Genomic DNA, 21,569 nt, shown 5'->3' with positions numbered 1-21,569 from the left:
CAGGTCAGTATCTCCCCCTCCTTAGATCATGAGTCTAAATCCAGAGTGCCAGACCTGTCATTCAATATTTAAAGAAGAATGATCAATTACATACTGTATCACTTTGCATTCAAATCTCAGGCTATATTTATGTTAGAGCAGTTAAGTAATGATTAGAGATTCTCTGGTACTTTGGAATACTTTTTAGCCAGTAGTTCCGGATGAGCTCATGAGCCCAAATTGCTCCCCCAAAATTGCGTACTACGTCATATGTGCACCACTTCATTGCTCCCCCTCGCACTCTGCTGTGTGTACATGATATGCCTCTTGCTAACTCTCACTAAAATGGTGAGGGGCTGAAGCTCAATAGTTAAACTCAATTTGCTAGGAGGCTGGCCCACATGGGGGAAAATGTAGGGGACATTACTTGATAATATATTGTTTGCCTGATCAATAGACCCCGCCTGGTTGCGAATGATGTAGCCATCCTTGTTGAGGTCCAGAAGTTCTGTCTTGAGTAGTTCAACCTTGCGCAGAGAACCAATGTAATAGCACCATGTGGTCACTGCAGAAATCTCCAGCACCAAGCCTAGGATGCTTACTACAACTAAGGGCCGAGCGTCCCTTTTCAGTTTCTGCTTGATGGGTTTAGCATTTGTAAATGTGCCCCCTGCACCGTACATTTTGGTCATTGTCAAATCAAAACAAATAACATTTTATTGGTCACACACATGGTTAGCAGATGTTAATGAGAGTGTAGCGAAATGCTCGTGCTTCTGGTTCCGACCGTGCAGTAATATCTAACAAGAAATCTAACAATTTCAGAACAACTACCTTATGCACACAAGTGTAAAGGAATTAATAAGAATATGTGCATATAAATATATGGATGCGCAATGGCTGACCGGCATAGGCAAGATGCAGTAGATGGTATAGAGTACAGTATATATGTATATATATATATATAAGATGAGTAATGTAGGGTATATAAACATTATATAAAGTGGCATTGTTCAAAGTGACTAGTGATACATTTATTACATCCAATTTTTTATTATTAAAGACCCACTCCAATTAGCTTACCGCCCCAATAGGTCCTGATTTGCCTAGTTAAATAAAGGTAAAATTAAAAATTTAAAAATGATGACGGAAGTGAGAGCTACGGGGCGATAGTCGTTTAGCTCAGTTACCTTAGCTTTCTTGGGAACAGAAACAATGGTGGCCCTCTTGAAGCATGTGGGAACATCAGACTGGGATAGGGATTGATTGAATATGTCCATAAACAAACCAGCCAGCTGGTCTGTGCATGCTCTAACGACGCGGCTAGGGATGCCGTCTGGGCCGGCAGCCTTGTGAGGGTTAACACATTTAAATGTTTTACTCACGTTGGCTGCGGTGAAGGAGAGCACGCAGGTTTTGGCAGCGGGCTGTCTCAGTGGCACTGTATTGTCCTTAAAGTGAGCAAATAAGTTGTTTAGTTTGTCTGGGAGCAAGACATCGGTGTCCGCGATGGGGCTGGTTTTCCTTTTGTAATCCGTGATTGACTGTAGACCCTGCCACATATGTCTCGTGTCTGAGCCGTTGAATTGCAACTCTACTTTGTCTCTATACTGACGCTTAGCTTCCTTGATTGCCTTGCGGAGGGAATAGCTACACTGTTTTGTATTCGGTAATGTTTCCGGTCGCCTTGCCAAGATTAAAAGCAGTGGTTCACGCTTTCGGTTTTGCGTGAATGCTGCCATCAATCCACGGTTTCTGGTTGGGGAAGGTTTTAATAGTCACGGTGGGTACAACATCACTGATGCACTTGCCAATTAACTCGCTCTACGAATCAGCGTATACATCAATGTTGTTGTCTGAGGCTATCTGGAACATATCCCAGTTCACGTGATTGAAGCAATCTTGAAGTGTGGAATCAGATTGATTGGACCAGTGTTGAACAGACCTGAGCATGGGCGTTTCCTGTTTTAGTTTCTGTCTATAGGCTGGGAGCAACAAAATGGAGTCGTGGACAGATTTGCCGAAAGGAGGGTGAGGGAGGTCTTTGTATGCGTCGCAGAAGTTAGAGTAGCAATGATCCAGAATTTTGCCAGCCCGGGTCGTGCATTCGATATGCTAATAATATTTAGGGAGCCTTGTTTTCAGATTAGCCTTGTTAAAATCCCCAGCTACAATAAATGTAGCCTCAGGATATGTGGTTTCCAGTTTACATAGAGTCCAATGAAATTCTTTCAGGGCCGTCAAGGTGTCTGCAAGTGGGGAATATACACGGCTGTGATTATAATCGAGGAGAATTCTCTTGGTGGATAATGCGGTCAGCATTTGATTGTAAGGAATTCTAGGTCAGGTGAACAAAAGGACTTGAATTCCTGTATGCTGTTATGATCACACCACGACTCATACGATACACCCCCGCCCTTCTTATTACCAGAGAGATGTTTGTTTCTGTCGGCGCGATGCGTGAAGAAACCAGGTGGCTGTACCGACTCTGATAACGTATCCCGAGTGAGCCATGTTTCCGTGAAACAGAGAATGTTACAACCTCTAATGTCTCTACAACCTCTGTCTACCTTGTTGTCAAGAGGCTGGACATTCGCGAGTAGTATACTCGGGAGGAGTGAGCGATGTGCCTGTCTACAGAGTCTGACCAGAAGACCGCTCCATCTGCCCCATCTGCAGCACCGTTGTTTTGGGTTGCCTACTGGGATCCGATCCATTGTCCTGGGTGGTGGTCCAAACAGAGGATCAACTTCGGGAAAGTCGTATTTGTGGCCATAATTTTGGTAAGTTGACGTTGCTCTTATATCCAATAGTTCTGCCTGGCTGTATGTAATAAGACTTAAGATTTCCTGGGGTAACCGTGTAAGAAATAATATATTAAAAAATGAAATGCTGCATAGTTTCCTAAGAAAGCGAAGCGAGGCGACCATCTCTGTCGGCGCCAGGTGTACAGTGACAGTCCGCCAGTGAAATGGGTTGTCAGGAATCCCTTAACTTTGTGAAAGTATCCTTAAAGTAAAACAGGAGTTCCCTGATTGGCCCTCACAATGCATTGAGATACAAGGTTATTTCTCCTGTATGTAGAGACGTGTATGAGGCATGACCTTGGAGACTGCCGTGGGAATTTGTCTTGAAATTTTCTTCTTTCAGTAGACATTGCCCCCACTCTTTTCATCTGTTTAACTGCCTGAATGAAAAGAAAGAACCAGCTTTTAGATCAAAGTCTCAAGGCAAAGTTAGCTTAGCAATCCAATCAGTTCTTCAGATCTAAAATCACTGAGAGGGGGAAGGAAAGAGAGAGAGACAAAGAGAGTTTACTTACTGCTGAGTCCCTCTATAAATAATCCAAAATCCACTCACCTATTGTTTGAAATCACTAAGAAACCTTCCAGAAGAGAAGATATAATCACTATATCTCTACAATCATTTTAGGAGATTGCCCTACTGTAACGGGGTGAGTGACTGGTTGCCGGGAAGTCAGGCGCAGGAAAGCAGAGATGGGTGATAACAGGAGAACTTTAAAATACACCCTGGCCCAAAGGCACAGGCGAGGCAGCACAAAGCAGAACCACGGTAACATGAACAGGATTAAACAAAACAAACAAACTAAGGTTTGAAACAAACCTAGCGCAAGCCAGCCTGTAGCGTAACACCCTACAAAAAGAACAATTCCACACACAGACATGGGGGAAACAGAGGGTAATATACATTTAGTCTGATGAGGGAATGTGAACCAGGTGTAAGGGAAAACAGGACAAAACAAATGGAAAATGAAAGGTGGAGCGGCGATGGCTAGAAGACCGGTGAGGTCGACCGCCGAATGCCGCCCGAACAAGGAGAGGGACCGACTCCGGCGGAAGTCGTGACACCTAAAGCAATACCAACGTGTTTGTTTTGTTCATACATACCTGCTTTTTATGCAAGAAAGGAAATGGCTACACAGACTATTTGTATTGATCCCCCCTTTTTTTACACTGCTGCTACGCGCTATTTATCGTCTATGTATAGTCACTTTACCCCTACCTACATGTACTGTACATATTACACAAATTGGCTCAGTACTGGTACTCCCTGCGTATAGCCTCGTTATTGTTCTTTTATTATGTTATTTTTCATTTAGTAAATACTTTCCTAACTCTTATTTTTCTTAACTGCATTGTTTGTTAAGGGCTTGTAAGTAAGCATTTCATGGTAAGGTTGTATTCGGCACATGTGACAAATACATTTGATTTGAGGTAGATTTTGCAATAGAGCTGCAATATGAATTCAGGCCTACTCTGGGTGTTTTGTTTCAAAATTCAACAAAGCCAAAGAGTGGCACACATACAAAACTCTGTGTCCCGCTAAGTCCTTAAAGAGATGGGATGGGGCTAATGCTTAAGAGGGTGTGAATGATGCCGAATGTGTGTAGACAAAGAAGAGCTCTCCATTAGGTTTGCCAAAACTATTCAAGGGCCATTTTCTCAAAAGTGGGGCTACAAGTTGATAAACTTTCAAAGCAGATTTATTTTCCCATTGTTCTTCAACCGCAGTGTATGCTATACTGTTTTCTAGCTCTGAGTCTCTACTTTTATCCAATGTAAAAAACACAACTTCAAATTTTGCTGCATAAGACCAAATTGAGGCAGTCAGTCACATATAATGGCCATCATGGAACCTTTGCCCACATTAGTGCAACTTAAGGGAAAGGTGTAACCAAAGCAACAACTCCAATCAGCAATGGGGGTATGGTGGGAGGAATGATCAAACCAGGAGACTGTGAGCTTGGCATTGTGCCAACTCATCTGTAAACACACAGAAGTTTCAAACAGACACACACCTATACACACTCACTTACACTAGAAACCGCAAGGGTCTACTGAGCTAGGCCAATACAAAGCAGGGTGGTTCTGGGTAATTACATGGCTGATGTTAGTTATCAGGGCAAATCAGGAGAGAAATTCAATTTAAGATGCACCAGGCCCAGGGATTTCTGTTCCCTGCCTCTCTCTGAAACCTCTTGCGTGCTGACTTTTATTCCTAACTGCTCTGGGCCTTCATAGCCTGCCTTGGCTGCTGTAGGGTCGATAATGAAGGATGCTTGTAGTTAATTAGCAATCTAATGGTCTAATTCTGTGTTCAACCAGCCTTGCTATAGATTTTTCCCTCAACGGCAACGCTAACCAATCTTGAAGGGTAAGTAGTGGATTTTACATCAACAGGCTGTGGCTCCCAGACACAACATAGCACAATTATTAGCATACAATTAGGCCTACATGTGATACCAAAGGTTATAACAAAAAAATGCATGAAGTCATGTTTTTTAGTCAATGGCCTGTGAAGGTTCTGCATATTAGTTATTTCAGCTGATTTACTATCAACTAGGCTTGTGCAAATGTCTGCGTGAAATAAAGAAAAAGTCCTGACACGAAACCTGAATGTTTCACTAGATATACAGTGCCTTCAGAAAGTATTCATACCCCTTGACTTTTTAAGAATTCTGTTGTGTTACAGCCTGAATTTAAAATGGATTAAATTGAGATTTTTTTTGTCTCTACATACAATATCCCATAATGTCAAAGTGGAATTATGTTTTTTAAATAGTTTACTTATTGATGAAAAGTGAAAAGCTGAAATGTCTTGAGTCAATAAAGTATTCAACCTATTTGTTATGGCAAGTCTAAATAAGTTCAGGAGTAAAAATGTGCTTAACCAGGCATATAATTATACAGTGGGCTCCAAAATTACTGGCATCCCTGACTGGCAATGCACAAACAATACTTTAAAAATATAAACAATATAATTATTGAAACTCAAACTACCAACTTGAGAAATACTGTACTTTAATGTTTCAATGGAACCGACCAAAATCATACAATTATTTAATACAAAATACATTTCACCAAAATCAAGGTTTAATAATTATTGGCACTCGTCATATAGTGCAACCACCTCTGGCAAGGATAACAGCGTGGAGTCTATTCCTGTAATGCTTTACAAGGTTAATGAACACATTTGGAGGGATTTTGGACCATTCCTCTATGCAGATCCCTTCAAGATCCTTCACTTTCTTGGGTTTGCGCTTATCAGCTGCCCTTTTCAACTCAGCTAACATGTTTTCGATTGGATTGAGGTCCGGCGACTGAGATGGCCATGGCAGAACATTGATTTTGTTGTCACAGAACCATTTCTGTGTGGAACTTGAGGAATATTTTGGGTCATTGTCTTGTTGGAAAGTCCACCTATGGCCAAATCCCAGCCTTCTGGCAGAGGTAACCAGATTGTCAGCCAAAATTGCCTGATACGTGGGGGAATTCATTATGCCATCAATCTTAACCAGTGCCCCTGGACCTCTGGAATTAAAACAGCCCCAAAACATCCCTGATCCACCAACATATTTCACTGTGGGTATGAGGTGCCTCTCCTTGAATGCATCTCTGTTGACGCCAAAGATGCCGAATCTGACCAAAACGTTCAATTTTGGTCTCATCTAACCAGAGCACCTTCTTACAGTCATTTAAATTACATCTGGCAAACTCCAAGCGCTTGCATCTGTGTCTTGAGGTCAGAAAGGGCTTTCTTCTGGCAACTCTTCCAAAAAGCCTGTGGTTGTGGAGGTGGCGTCTGATGATGCTTTTTTAAACCTGGTGACCGCAAAACGACACCAAGGACTGCAATAATTTCACAGTGATTCTTGTGGATTTTGTTGCTTCTCTCACAATCCTCCTCCCTATCCTGGGGGGAAAAATGCATTTGCGTCCTTTACCTGTGAGGTTTTCAACTGTTCCATATCTTTTGAATGTTTTTATAATTGCCCTGACAGTGCTCAGTGGTATACTCAATCATTTGTGGATCTTCTTGTAGCCATTACCAGTTTTATTAAGGTCTACAACCATCTGTCTCTTTTGAGCTGCCAGTTCTTTTGTTTTCATCATGGTGGATATTGCATGCGTGTTACCTCATTTTTATACCCTAATGAAACAGGAAGTGATGTAATGGCTCAATATAGTTCCTTAAGATTTATATAAACTTAACTAAGTGACATTTAATTCCTGGTTTAATTTTGGAACATTTACAATAATCTTTAAGGGTGACATTAATTGTGAAACCTTGATTTGGAGGACATTTATTTGTTAATTAAATCAATAAATTATTTTGGTGGGTCCCATTGAAACATTAAAGTATGTTTGAAACCAAATATTAAGTTCTGCTTTTCTGATGTATCAAATATTTATGTCATGCAATAATGCAAATTAATTACTTAAAAATACTTAAAAATCATACAATGTGATTTTCTATATTTTTGTTTTAGATTCCGTCTCTCACAGTTGAAGTGTATCTATGATAACATTTACAGACCTCTATAAGCAGGAAAACCTGCAAAATTGGCAGTGTATCAAATACTTGTTCTCCCAACTGTATATATATATATTTTTTTAATTGAATCTTTATTTAACTAGGCAAGTCAGTTAATAAGAACAAATTCTTATTTACAATGACGGCCTACACCGGCCAAACCTGTACTACTTTGGGCCAATTGTGCGCTGCCCTATGGAACTCCCAATCACGGCCGGTTGTGATAGAGCCTGGATACGAACAAGAGTGTCTGTAGTGACACCTCTAGCACTGAGATGCAGTGCCTTAGACCGTGTGTTTAACAAGATTTTTTAACAACTACCTCATCTCTGTACCCCACAGATACAATTCTCTATAAGGTCCCCCAGTAGAGCAATGAATTTCAAACACAGACTCAACCAGGGAGGTTTTCCAATGACTCGCAAAGAGCCCCTATTGTTAGATGGGTATAAAAAAGGCAGACACTGAATATCCCTTTGAGCATGATGAAGTTGTTAATTAAATTTTGGATGGTGTATCAATACACCTAGTTACTACAAGATAGAGGCATCTTTCCTAACTCAGTTGCCGGAGAAGAAGGAAACAGCTCAGTAATTTCACCATGAGGCCAATGGGGACTTTAAAACAGTTACAGAGTTTAATGGCTGTGATAGGAGCAAACTGAGGCTGGATCACCAACATTTACAGAGTGAAAAGAAGTCTGTACATAATACAAATATTCTAAAACATGCATCTTGTTTGCAACAAGGCACTAAAGTAATACTACAAAGAATGTGACAAAGCAATTGTCATTTTGTTCTGAATAGAAAGTGATATGTTTCAGGAAAATCCAATACAACACATTACTGAGTACCACTCTCCATATTTTCAAGCATAGTAATGGCTGCATCATTTTATGGATATGCTTGTAATCGTTAAGGACTGGGGAGTTTTTCAGGATTAAAAATGAATGGAATGGAGCTAAGCACAGTCAAAATCCTAGAAGAAAACCTGCTTTCCACTAGACTCTAGGAGATGAATTACATCAAGGCCAAATCTACACTGTAGTTGCTTACCAAGAAGACAAGGAATGTTCCTGAGTGGCCGAGTTACCGTTTTGACATAAAACTAGTTGAAAATCCTGAAAATGGTTGTTTAGCAATGATCAAAACCAATTTGACAGAGCTTGAAGAATTTTGAAAAGAATAATGGGCAAATGTTGCACAATCCAGGTGTGGAAAGCTTATAGAGACCAGAAAGAGTACCAGCTGTAATCGCTGCCAAAGTCCCTTCTACAAAGTATTGACTCAAGGGTGTGAATACTTACACTATCGTTCAAAAGTTTGGGGTCGCTTAGAAATATCCTTGTTTTTTAAAGATAAGCTCATTGTTTTGTCCATTAAAATAACATAACATTGATCAGAAGTACAGTGTAGACATTGTTAATGTTGTAATAGACTATTGTAGCTGGAAACTGCAGATTTTTTATGGAATATCTACATAGGCGTACAGGGGCCCATTATCAGCAACCATAGGAACACTGTATATAGATTTTTCTGTTGTGTTATCGACTGTACTTTTGTTTATCCCATGTGTAACTCTGTGTTGTTGTTTTTTGTCACACTGCTTTCCTTTATCTTGCCCAGGTAGCAGTTGTAAAGGAGAACTTGTTCTCAACTGGCCTACCTGGTTAAATAAAGGTGAAATACTTGTTTGTTTTTTAAACATCACTCCTATGTTCCAATGGCCCATTGTGTTAGCTAATCCAAGTTAATCATTTTAAATGGCTAATTGATCATTGGAAAACCTGTTTGCAATTATATTAGCACAACTGAAAACTGGTGTGCTAATTAAAGAGGAAATACAACTGGCCTTCTTTAGACTAGTTGAGGATCTGGAGCATCAGCATGTCACGTATACTCCCTCTTCGGCCTCTAGGTCATCAGGCTGCTGATTATCCCGCACACCTGTCACCATTTTCTCGCTCACCTGCGCCTGATGACACTCACCTGGACTCCATCACCTCATTTATTATTTTATCTATATCTGTCACTCCCCTTGGTTCTTTCCTCAGGTGTTATTGACTCTGTTTTCATGTTGGTGCATTGTTTGTGTTTCATGTTTATTGTTTCTTTTATTTATTAAAGCAATCACTCACTGAACTTGCTTCCCGACTCTCAGTGCACTCGTTACACAGCATTTGTCGGTTCGATTAGAGGCTCAAAATGGCCAGAAACAAATACTTTCTTCTGAAACTCGTCAGTCTATTCTTGTTCTGAGAAATGAAGGCTATTCCATGCAAGAAATTGCCAAGAAACTGAAGATCTCGTACAACGCTGTGTACTACTCCCTTCACAGAACAGAGCAAACTGGCTCTAACCGGAAGAGAGGACAAGTACATTAGAGTGTCTAGTTTGACAAGTACATTAGAGTGGCTAGTTTGAGAAACAGATTCCTCAAGTCCTCAACTGGCAGCTTCACTAAATAGTACCCACAAAACACCAGTCTCAACGTCAACAGTGAAGAGGCGACTCCGGGATGCTGGCCTTCTAGCAGAGTTGCAAAGATAAAGCCATATCTCAGACTGGCCAATAAAAGATTAAGATTGGCAAAAGAACACAGACACTGGACAAAGGAACTCTGCCTAGAAGGCCAGCATCCCAGAGTCGCCTCTTCACTGTTGATGTTGACACTGGTGTTTTGTGGGTACTATTTAATGAAGCTGCCCTGCAAGTGTATACTTGTCATGATACGTCCTCAGAATTGTCCACTTAATTTGAGGACTGATGGGATAGGGTGTCTATTTTAAGTGTTTGGAATGCAGCCCTGATCGTGTCTGGTGTTGGTGCGCAAAATCAACATGCGCACGTGAGCGGTCTGGTCAGCATGTTAGGTAATTAATGCGTATGAAATGGTTGGATGGAAACCTGGTTACGATTATCCAAATAACTATCCTTCCTCTGTTACTAAAATCAGGCAATACTGTAATTGCCCCCCACCACAAAGTATCTTGCCCCAGAGGGAACAAACAAAGTCTCTGAACCGACCCAGAGGTCTCCTTTGCTTGCGTGGCCATGATGTTCGCAGAGTTTCCAGATGTGAAACAGGGGGCCTAGTATGTGGCAGGGGGCTGCCCCTCTGGGGCCCAGGGGATGAAGGCAGGGACATGGGGGACAAGGATGAGGGAACAGGGAATACAATATGTAACTCCGGGGAATCATGCAGTGACACAGGGAGGGAGACTGGCGGAGTGGGCTGTCTGGAGCCTTGTCTGCAGCATCTGGGGAATGTCATTGCCAGAGAGGGGAATTGTGGGAATCCCTGGGGTTTGAGGAGAAGAAACCCCTCTATATAGGTCTAAACTGTCCCAGTGTCTCCCCCTGGGAGGAAGCTGTACCCGGTAAAAAACCTCCCTTCCCCTCTCCAAGATTCTGTAGGGCCCCACCCAGTGGCTGTCCAACTTGGGGCATCTGCCTTTCTTTCTCAGAGGGCTGTAGACCCAGACCAGCTCCTCAGTCACAAAGTACCTTCCCCGGGTGTACACGTCATAGTTCCTCTTCTGCTTCACACCTGCAATCACCAGCTGCTCTCTGGTGAAGGTGTGGGCTGTCTCCAGGCGGTCCTGAATCTCCGGGAATACTCCGACCCCAGGGGAACAGGAGGGCTATCCAGGGGCCTACCAAACGCCATCTCTGCAGGGGTGTGGATCTCTCTCCCCAGCATGAGAAGGGCAGGCGTGCAGGAGGTGGAGTCTTGGACAGCGGAGCTGCATGCCATGAGGACCATAGGCAGGTGCTTGACCCAGTCATTCTGGTGTTTGGCAGAGATGATGGCCAGCTGCTGTCCAAGCGTTTTGTTGAAGCGCTCCACAAGGCCATCACTTTGAGGATAGAGGGGAGTAGTATAGGTGCATACCCAGCCTCTCACACATGGTGGCAAACACACGGGACTCAAAGTTTCTGCCTTTGTCTCTGTGGATGGACTCCGCAGGTCCAAACCTGCTGAACGTCCCCGCTGCCAGGGCGTCGTCGATGGTTTTTGCCTCCTGTAGCATGCCATCAGCCAGCCGCAGTCTCTCAAACTTTGACCACAACTCTTTGGTCGCGAGTGAGAGCGCTGCCACCTCTTCCCACAGTGGCCTCAGCTGCGCCTCTAAGCACTGTAGCACTGGCTGTAGGTCTGTGTCCCGTCCCTGCTTCTGCCCTCATTCATCCTCGTCGACAGTCTGCAGCTCACAGCAGACAGGCCCGCTCACCCGACACCCCCTCCTCCTCACACAGCTCTCTCTCACAGCCCTCTCTCGTCTCACAGTGGCGGCAGCCATCTGCAGTATAGGGCCGACGGGACATGGCGTCGATGTTGGAGTGGCGTGCCGCTGCCCTTTGCACCACTGTGAAGTTGCACGACTGAAGCTCCTGCAACCAGCGTGCAACCTGCTCATCTGGCTCTCTGAAAGACATGAGCCACTGAAGAGCAGAGAGGTCAGTCCTTACAGTAAAGGGCAGGCCATCCAGGTAATACTTGAAGTGTTTGTTGGAAGCCACAACAGCAAGGAGCTCCCGCCAGGTGACACAGTACCGGCGCTCATGTTTGTTGAATGTTTGCTAAAGTATGCCACCACTCTCTCCCCCTCTGGCCCCACCTGGGCCAGCACCCTACCCATGCCCACATTGCTAGCGTCTGTGTCCAGGATAAAGGGCAATGTGAGGTCAAGGGGGGGGGAGCACAGGGGCCCTCGATCAGTGCATGTTTGAGGGTGTTGAAGGCCTCCTCGCACGCCACTGTCCAAGTGAAGGACTTGTCCTTCGGCAGCAGGCGGTTCAGTGGAGCAGCGATGCTTGAGAAGCCCCGTACAAACCTCCTGTAATACGAGGCCAGTTCCAGGAAGCTCTTCAGCTGATGCTGGTTGTGGGGGTGGTCCAGTCTCGGACAGCCCCCACCTTGTCCTCCATGGTGCTGATGCCCTCCTTTCCCACTCGGTGGCCCAAGAAGGACACCTCTCTCCCCATGAATTGGCACTTCTCGGGTGGAGCTTCAGGCCTGCGGCAGCCACCCTCTCCAGCACACACCGTAGTGCCCCCAGGGCTGACTGGAAGGAGCTGCCATGGGCCAGGATGACGTCGAGGTATACCAGACACTGCTGTCGGGGGATGCCATCCCGCACCCTGTCCGTAAAACGCTCAAAAGTAGCTTGTGCGTTGCACAGGCCAAAGCACAGGACCTTGAACTGACAGTGTTCTCAGTTAGTGGAGAACACAGTTTTGGCTCTGGCCTCTGGGGAGAGGGGCACCTGCCAGTAGCCAATGCGGAGGTCTAGTGAGGAGGACCCCCTAACCAGATCCAGCGACTCATTGATACGTGGTATGGAGTATGAGTCCTTCCTGATTACCTCATTCAGCCGCCTGTAGTCAGAACCCCAGCTCGCTGCCCAAGGGCTGTCTGAGGGCTCGATGAAGTCTGCCCGCTGCATCTCTAACACAGCCTTGTCTGCCGCCTCCTGGCGTGCCAGCGGGATACGGCGGGGACGCATCTTGATGGGCCGAGCATCACCTGTGTCGATCTCGTGCTGCGCCAGATGAGTCTGACCCACCTCTTCCTCACTCAGCGCAAAGCTGCCTCTGAATTCAAACAGCAACTGCAACAACCGTTCCTGCTGCTCAGGGTGAAGACCAACACAGTTCTTCCCCCATATCTCCCTCATTGCAGACAGTGTCCTCTCCTCTCCCATCTGGGGTAGCTGGGCTGGGGGGGGCGTGGCCCGGGCTCGCGGAGGGATGTGTCATGGTGGTAGCTGGGGGAATGTAACACACAGGCTTAGGTGACAAGGGGCTGGGGAAAAGTCAGGGACAGCCATGAGTCTCTGCTGCTTTAACTGTTGGAGTAAAGGGGTTGTTGGGTTGTGTGAATGTGACATTAGGGGTGGCCATGGTGACAGCCGGCCCTCCCTGGAAGCTCAGTGTGACCCCTTTAGGTCTAACTGGCAGCCTGTGCTCCTAAGAAAGTCCAACCCCAGGATACAAGGGTCCTGCACAGTCACCACCCACACAGGATGACGCACAGTCCTGCCCCCTACTGTCAGAGTCATTATTCCCTTCCCTTTCATGGGTGCCAGCTCACCTGTGACTGTGCGGCGCTGCAAAGTTGTGGGCTCAAACTGAGTCCAACCTGGCACAATATCTGGCCTCACCAGGGTTACTGTAGACCCAGTGTCCACCAGTGCAGAGCAGGGCATCCCCTCCACAGTGACAGGGACATGACAAAAGTCCCCAACACAGATCCGGCCCACCACAACAACAGGCTCCACTTGCCCCCGTCGGTGGGCTCCTCCTAAAGATGGTGGTAGTTGGGAAATAGAGCCAGGGTTCCGCACTGCTCCGTCTATGCGGACCCCGAGCCGTTTACCTGAGCTCTGGGGGACATGGGGCAATCCCGGCACAGATGGCCTGGCTGGCCACACCCCCAGCAGACCCTGGGACCAGGGGTTGTGTTTCCTGCAGCCTGTAGCGACTCAGCACAAATGAGTTCAGTCATTTCAGCCACCCATGCAGGCATTTCCGGCTCTGGGCTGCTCTGCCCCCCAGCCTGCGCAGTGTGTCAGTCTCCCTGAAGCCCCAGCTGAAGCCTCAGCCCACACCAGCTCCCTCTCCAAAGCCATCTCCAAGGCTATCTGCAATGACTCAGGATGAGCCAGCTGGATCTGTATGCGCAGCTCCGTAGGAGAGAGCGCCTGTATGAACTGGTCACGTGCTAGCTCACGCTGCACAGATGGGGGCATGTGAGCATATGCCCGCCGAGAGAGGCTCTCAATGTTATTAGCTAGCACCCGTAGTGGCTCACCAGGCTGTCACTCGGTTCAGAGTGCAGCAGCCCGGGGTGTACACACTGTCCAAAGCACCACCTCAGTGCTCCCACTAAAGCCCCATAATGACGTCTATCTCCGGGGCTAATCAATATCAAACACGACAAAGCATCATCTGTGAGGCGGCACAAAGCCAACTGCAATGCCCTTTCTTCATTCTACCACCTTCCAAAATGAGCTAACAGTTCAAACTGAGCATGAAAAGCTTCCCAATCCGCCTTACCGGAGTACTTCAGAGTCTTAGAAGATATGAGCCCCAGATTCCTCGTCCGCAGCGTCTACGTCACCCACTCGGTCCGTTCATCAGAATCCGCGCAAAGCACAGTCGACGAAGCACTCATGCCCGCTTCAGCCTCCATCATTCTAGCGGTCTCCCTCAAGCATTCTTACTTCTGACACCAATGTAATGACCTGGCTAGCTCATAAAGGAGCAATTGTTCCGACAGAGGCTTGAGGTTACGCATTCACGGTTTATCCACGCAGCCGACTGTTTGGCCGGAGCCCACGCCAAATAAATGAAAGATATCCATATAAAACAACCATGACCTTCTCTTGTAAACACCAAAGAAAGAGAACAATAGCTAAAACCCTTCTGTATTCTCTTGGTATGAACTCACTCATGCAATACTATCTGTTTACCACTTGGTGGTGGAACAGCACAGCAGAATCAGACTAAGCTGTAACAAAGTTACAAGCGGACAGAGTTGATATATGCTTTCTTTATTTACATTTGAATGACTTGAATTTCAGGTAATATTACTTTACATTGTTACTTTACATTATAAATGAGTTATGAATAATGCGTAAAATTAATCAGCTGTCAAGATCAAAACACTGCAGAAGATCTCGGATAAATCCATTACAGTTTATTGAACATGTGGTTAAACTTTCAGCGTAGGCACTCAGACACAAATTCTGGATGAATGATGTAGTATCCAGCCTGGTAAGGTTTCACCACGTTGAAACAGCTGTATCCACCACTGTAACATAAAAACAAACTATACATTTGATATACTATGTGTTACAGCTGCAATGGCATGCAGTGGTGGAAAAAGCACCCAAATGTCATACTTGAGTGAAAGTAAAGGTACCTTAATAGAAAATTACTCAAGTCACCTAGTAAAATACTACTTGAGTAAAAGTCTAAAAGTATTAGGTTTTAAATATACTTAAGTATCAAAAGTAAAAGTATAAACAATTACAAATTCCTTATATTAAGCAAGCCAGATGGCACCATTTTCTTGTTTTTTTTATTTATGGATAGCCAGGGACACAAGTTAAGCATGTGTGTTTAGTGATTCCGCTAGATCAGAGGCAGTAGGGATGACCAGGGATGTTATTTTGATAAGAGTGTGAATTTAACCATTTTCCTGTCCTGCTAAGCTTTCAAAATGTAACAAATACTTTTGGGTGTCAGCGAAAATGTATGGAGTGAAAAGTACATTATTGTCTTTAGGAATGTAGTAAAGTAAAAGTAAAAGTTGTCAAAAATATAAATAGTAAAGTAAAGTACAGATACCAAAAAAAACTACTTAAGTAGTACTTTCGAGTATTTTTTACTTTACACCACTGATGGCATGGAACTACATTCACTATATACCCCGACTGTAAATTTGGCTACAGTATTGTGTGTTGCACTCCACACTTGAAACTGTGGATAGTTCAATATCTTTATATAGTCTGTAGTGGGCTATTCAAAACAATGTATTACTGAGAACATGTACTGAGATGTAAGAGCATGTACTGTACCATGAATCCAGTGTAGTATTGGAGCGAGACCTCCGGTAGTGGGCCTGTGGTAGGAGGTGCCTAACGCCTGGGAGGCTGCCATTTTGAAGTCCATTCCGATGTTCAATGCCTGAGTTTCTCCTGTCAGAAACAAAAACAATTTGAATTTCCCAACAAACTAATGCATATAAATTGGATATGCCCTTTCAAACGAATGAAGTGTTTACATTATGGTATTCAAATGTGTAACAGCTAAACAGATATTTTGTATCCGTCAAAAATTGATTGAGACTATGGTTTTTCTATGGGGCTCATACGTTGACATTCATAATTTGTCCATCTTTATTTACATGTGTAAAAATTTAAATGAGCTTGAACTTGCCTCAGGAGGTCAGGGTTCAAAGATCACTCTCACCTCAGTCCCTGTGATGAGTGTGGATGGTCACCCCGGTAACACTGGACATCAGTCAGGTAGCAAGCTGGCCTCTGATGTAATGACTTGGAGGAATCCATGTTGCTGTAATCAACATCAAGTTGTATTAATCGCAATAATTATAATAATCTCCATTGGAATAAATCCCAGAAAAGAACAGAGAGATCACAATCTTGATTTCAATTTCAATCAGAGCAACATATTTCAGATCTGTGGCAGTATACACTGCATCATTATAATAATGCATGCACTGGATGACTGATTTGGATTTTTTTTTAAATAAAAGACATAGGGAGTGAAGACCTCATACTTTACCTTTGTATGTTTTTTAGGAGTGGTTGGAGTTGCATGTCTCTGATGGAGGGGTCAGTCATGTGTGGTTTGTGTAGCCAGCCTGCAAGTGGCAGCATGTGCTGTGTTGTTCTGGATGGGCTGAGTGGTGGCATGCGTGACGGCTCTGTGTCCACAGCACTGAGAGAGCGTGCACGTTTGCCATCTTGTGGAAGAAGAGCCACATAAGATCATGCAAAACAAATGTACCACTATGTACACACGTGCAGGCACGCACGCACACACACACAAACAACGAGGGGGAGATGAGATTATGATAAGTCGATGATTGGTTGAACAGGTAGAATGGAGCACAGAGTGTCATACCGGAGTTATGCTGAAAAGACAAGTGCCGGACAGGAGGGAAAAGTGGACGGCCGTTGTTTACAGGAGCAGTAGCAACCTGGAACACTGACCGGGAGGTCCTGTGGCTAGTCTGCAGTTTCCTGGGCAACAGGAAGTCCTGTATGGGTAGTTGGGGAAAGAGAGGAAATAAGACACCCGTCCCTCGACTCTGAGCACTGAAGATAGATGGATGGTTGGCTCAGGTGACGCATTCTGGATAATTATGGGGATAGTAGTGTAAGAAGAGGATTTGGTAACACTTTACTTGAAGCCTGCGGGTATAATGCATAATAATGTAGTTATAGTGCATTGTAAGACTTGTCAAAAGCATGTATGCCCTCCTTTTCTCTGTCTTAATGATACTGGCTAAATAACAGCCCTTTTTGGGTCAGTTGAAGATGTCCTACTACATAGACAGACCTAACATAACATATTATAATAAGACCTTCTAAAGGCTCATACATACCTATAACAAGTAATAATGCATTACAGAAAATTGTTACATTTGCTTTTTGTGTATGCTCTGCGTGTCTCTACTGTCCCGGGCCAAAAACACATCCGGTACTATATCTAATATCTATGTGTTACTGTATACACACAATCATTAAGCATTATGTCATGGGTAGGAAAGGTAAAGCTTCCTCGTGATTCTGTTTACATGCCACCTCACGAGGGGAGAGAGGGAAGCATTGAATAATAGATGACATGCAGCTTTCACCCTGTAGAGATGTATGTAGACAACGGCCCTCTAATTAGCGTAGGAGGATTTAGGCCTCATGAAGAGGGGAAGTGTATAGGGGACAAAGGAGGCAAGAGGAAAAAGTAGCAAACGCACAGTGGGATTTTTTGTCATCTGAAACATCATCCAATCAATTGTGAAACTACTGATACAATTCAGACATCGAGCATGTGCCATTCTCAGAGTGTTGACCAGGCAGATGTGTGTAGAATGTAGACAGCTGCTATTAAATATGGGTATCCGAGTATTTGAAGGAAACCTGTACAAGGACTTCATAACACAACATTCATAATATAAACCGAATGCATTCATAAGTAGAAGACATTACACAAAATATTGTGAAATATACCGGTATATGAACTTTCAATGCTTATGTCAACAACTGCAAGTTGATATCACGTATACTGCAATTAGCATCCACTTCAACTACACTACATTACTCTTAACCTGTCTATGTGGTTTGTCCTGGCTGTTAAAAGTATATTACTATATGTCCTGGTTCTTACCGGTCTGGGGTGGGGGTTATTTCTGCGGTGGGCTGAGGACGGTCTTGGTCGAGTTGGTTTCCCTTGTCCAGGTGAGCTGAACTCCTCTGTGTATGTGCTGATTTGGAGCTGGAGAGACATCTCCCCAGGAGCCCCAGGAGCCCCAGTCGCTATACAGTACCTCTCCTACAAAGAGCTATGTGAATCTCAACCTTTCCAACCCAAGCTGAATCCTCCCTCTCTCTGTCATCTGCTCACTCCTCCCTTGCATTATTTCTTTCCGTTACCTCTATCCCTCTACCTCCCTCTCTAGTTCGCCCTCTTTTCATTTATCTTCAAGATATACTGTTGTAGTCTGTCTCTGTCATTGACAATCCTTTTAACTGCACTCAATGCTGAGATCATTTGCAACAGGACAATAGTTGGAAAAGAGCAATACAAATGTAGGACCTTAATTTGAGCCAGTTTGCTGCAGCATGAAAATAATCCTGCAGCAACAGGAAATGTGAATTATTATGCGGATTATAATTCATGGACATTTTTGTAGGGGTTGAAAATGAAGTATGAAATCTCAGTGGAAATTACAATTTTTTAAACCTCAAATACACTACAAGTTTAAAATGTCCTGCGTTGCAGGAAAGTTATCCTACAACATGGTTATCAAATTCAGTGGTGGAAAAAGTACCCAATAGTGTTTAGTGAGTCCGTCAGATCAGAGGCAGAAGGCATGACCAGGGATGTTCTCTTGACAAGTGCGTGATTTGGACGATTTGCCTGTCCTGCTAAGCATTCTAAAAGTAATGACTACTTTTGGGTGTCAGGGAAAATGTATGGAGTAAAAAGTACATTATTTTTTTCAGGATTGTAAGTGAAGTAAAAGTTGTCCAAAATCAAATAGTAAAGTAAAGTACAGATTCCCCCAAAAAACTACTTAAGTAGTACTTGAAAGTAGTTTTACGTAAGTACTTTACACCACTGATGACATTAAGATCCTGCCTCTGTAGGCTAATGTGTTGGGTTAGCTATGCAGTTTTTAAAAAATCTAACACGCGGTCATGTGTTGAATCCTTTGAATCCTTTCAACTTTCTACTGCAAGCACATTGTAGAGTTGGTGCCTCAACCTCCCTTATACTGTATGTGGCAGTTGTGAGATGAGCAGCACCAAAGCCAGGAGGAACCAAAGCACTTCTCTCTCTCTCTTTCTCTCTCTCTGAAATCTGAGCAGCCTTCCTTCAACGGGTTCTAAGCTCTCACAGCTCACTGGCCTTGTCTGTCACCCAATGGTCTCTCACCCAATGGCCTGTCACTCAGTGGCCCCTGCTTAGATCTCAACCAAGGTTCACCTCTCTACAGTCACCGCTCTTCACATTCATCTATTATTCAGCCAGCGGCTGCAGGGTGTCTTTGTGTCCCACTGCACCCCCCTGACATGGTCTTTCCAGGTCATTTTCCCCAGAGTGACAGGATCGGGTTAGCCAATTACAATCCAGTCAAAGCAGACAGGTGCACAATGGTGCCAGAACCCGGAAGGCAGTCATGATGAATCTGTTGGACCCTTACAACCTCATTTCAGCTCAATGTACCCTAAAAGCATGAGGATCCACTCAGGTTATATCTAAAAATGTAGTGACCCAAGATTTTTCAGAGATGTACGGCGACTTCAGAAATTATTCATACCCCTTTACTTATTGCACATTTTGCTGTGTTACAGCCTGAATTCAAAATGGATAAATATACAGTACCAGTCAAACGTTTGGACACACCTATTCATTCAAGGATTTTTCTTAATTTTTTACTTTTTTATTGTAGAATAATAGTGAAGACATCAAAACTATGAAATAACAAAATACTTTATTTTATATTTGAGATTCTTCAAGGTTGCCATTGCCTTGATGACAGCTCTGCACATTCTTGGCATTCTCTCAACCAGCTTCACCTAGAATGCTTCTCCAACAGTCTTGAAGGAGTTCCCACATATGCTGAGCACTTGTTGGCTGCTTTTCCTTCACTCTGCAGTCTCCCATAGTACAAAAGTTTATCCTATTATAATCTGTGAGAGAAATAAATATTCCAAACATAGTCTGGGACAGTTGTGGAATGCGATAGACACCAAATGAATACAACCACTAGCAATAAAAAAAACTTTTTTACGCAATATGGCTGACACAACAGATCAGAATATTTAGCTTAAAATGTTGATAAACTATTAGGCTACATGAGGTGTGCGACAATGACTTGCAAATGTTGCCAAAAAAAGGCATTGTTTCTTGTGCTGGGTATCATTCATGGGTATCATGGGCGGCAGGTAACCTAGTGGTTAGAGCGTTGGACTTGCAACCGATTGCAAGATCAAATCCCGGAGCTAACCAGGTGAAAATCTGTCGTTCTGCCGCTAAACAAGGCAGTTAACCCACTGTTCCTAGGCTGTCATTGAAAATAAGAATTTGCTCTTAACTGACTTGCCTAGTTTAAAAAAAGGTTTAAAAAAAATACAAATTCATAAGTGAGAATATATACGGTTGGAGTCATTAAAACTTGTTTTTCAACCACTCCACAAATTTCTTGTTAACAATTTATAGTTTTGGCAAGTCGGTTCGGACATCTACTTTGTGCTTGACACAAGTCATTTTTCCAACAATTATTTACAGACAGATTATTTTACTTATAATTCACTGTATCACAATTCCAGTTGGTCAGAAATGTACATACACTAAGTTGACTGTGCCTTTAAACAGCTTGGAAAATTCCAGAAAATTATGTCATGGCTTTAGAAGCTTCTGATAGGCTAATTGGCATAATTTGAGTCTATTGGAGGTGTACCTGTGGATGTATTTCAAGGCCTACCTTCAAACTCAGTGCCTCTTTGCTTGACATCATGGGAAAATCAAAAGAAATCAGCCAAGACCTAAGAAAAACAATTGTATACCTCCGCAAGTCTGGTTCATCCTTGGGAGCAATTTCCAAACGCCTGAAGGTACCACGTTCATCTGTACAAACAATAGTATGCAAGTATAAACACCATGGGACCACGCAGCCGTCATACTGCTCAGGAAGGAGACGCGTTCTGTCTCCTAGAAATTAACATACTTTGATGCTGTGTGTTTCGGGTCGTTGTCGTTGCCACGACCCATCTTCAATGCTCTTACTGAGGGAAGGAGGTTGTTGGCCAAGATCTCGCAATACATGGCCCCATCCATCCTCCCCTCAATACGGTTGTCCTGTCCCGTTTGCAGAAAAGCATCCCCAAAGAATGATGTTTTAAGGGCTTCTTAAAGAAAAACTAAGGTGATCAAATATTTGTCATGAATTACTTAAATCATACAATGTGATGGATTTTTGTTATAGATTCTGTCTCT

General features: G+C 43.8%; 1 protein-coding gene across 1 annotated transcript; it reads right to left on the bottom strand.

The window, feature by feature from the left end:
• Positions 1-14,865: 14,865 nt before the first annotated feature.
• LOC112223238 lies at positions 14,866-18,443 on the bottom strand. The gene is made up of 6 exons (XM_024386265.2): positions 18,234-18,443; positions 16,971-17,106; positions 16,629-16,809; positions 16,296-16,397; positions 15,902-16,021; positions 14,866-15,132 (listed from the first exon to the last, which is right to left on the bottom strand). The coding sequence occupies exons 1-6, from the start codon at positions 18,351-18,353 to the stop codon at positions 15,042-15,044; spliced, it is 750 nt and encodes a 249-aa protein (XP_024242033.1). The 5' UTR covers positions 18,354-18,443; the 3' UTR covers positions 14,866-15,041.
• Between the last annotated feature and the right edge of the window lie 3,126 nt (positions 18,444-21,569).

The sequence above is a fragment of the Oncorhynchus tshawytscha genome, linkage group LG02 (genome assembly GCF_018296145.1).
Source record: "Oncorhynchus tshawytscha isolate Ot180627B linkage group LG02, Otsh_v2.0, whole genome shotgun sequence".
NCBI lineage: Eukaryota > Metazoa > Chordata > Actinopteri > Salmoniformes > Salmonidae > Oncorhynchus > Oncorhynchus tshawytscha.
This window is presented reverse-complemented; position numbering and strand designations above follow the sequence as displayed.

Bases quoted from the DNA above. Each gene is read 5' to 3' on its own strand.
- LOC112223238 (XM_024386265.2), bottom strand. From the start codon at position 18,353: ATGTCTCTCCAGCTCCAAATCAGCACATACACAGAGGAGTTCAGCTCA. The intron at 17,107-18,233 runs GTAAGAACCAGG...CTACCCATACAG, and splicing joins ATAACCCCCACCCCAGACCG to GACTTCCTGTTGCCCAGGAA. The intron at 16,022-16,295 runs GTGAGAGTGATC...TGTTTCTGACAG, and splicing joins CACTCATCACAGGGACTGAG to GAGAAACTCAGGCATTGAAC.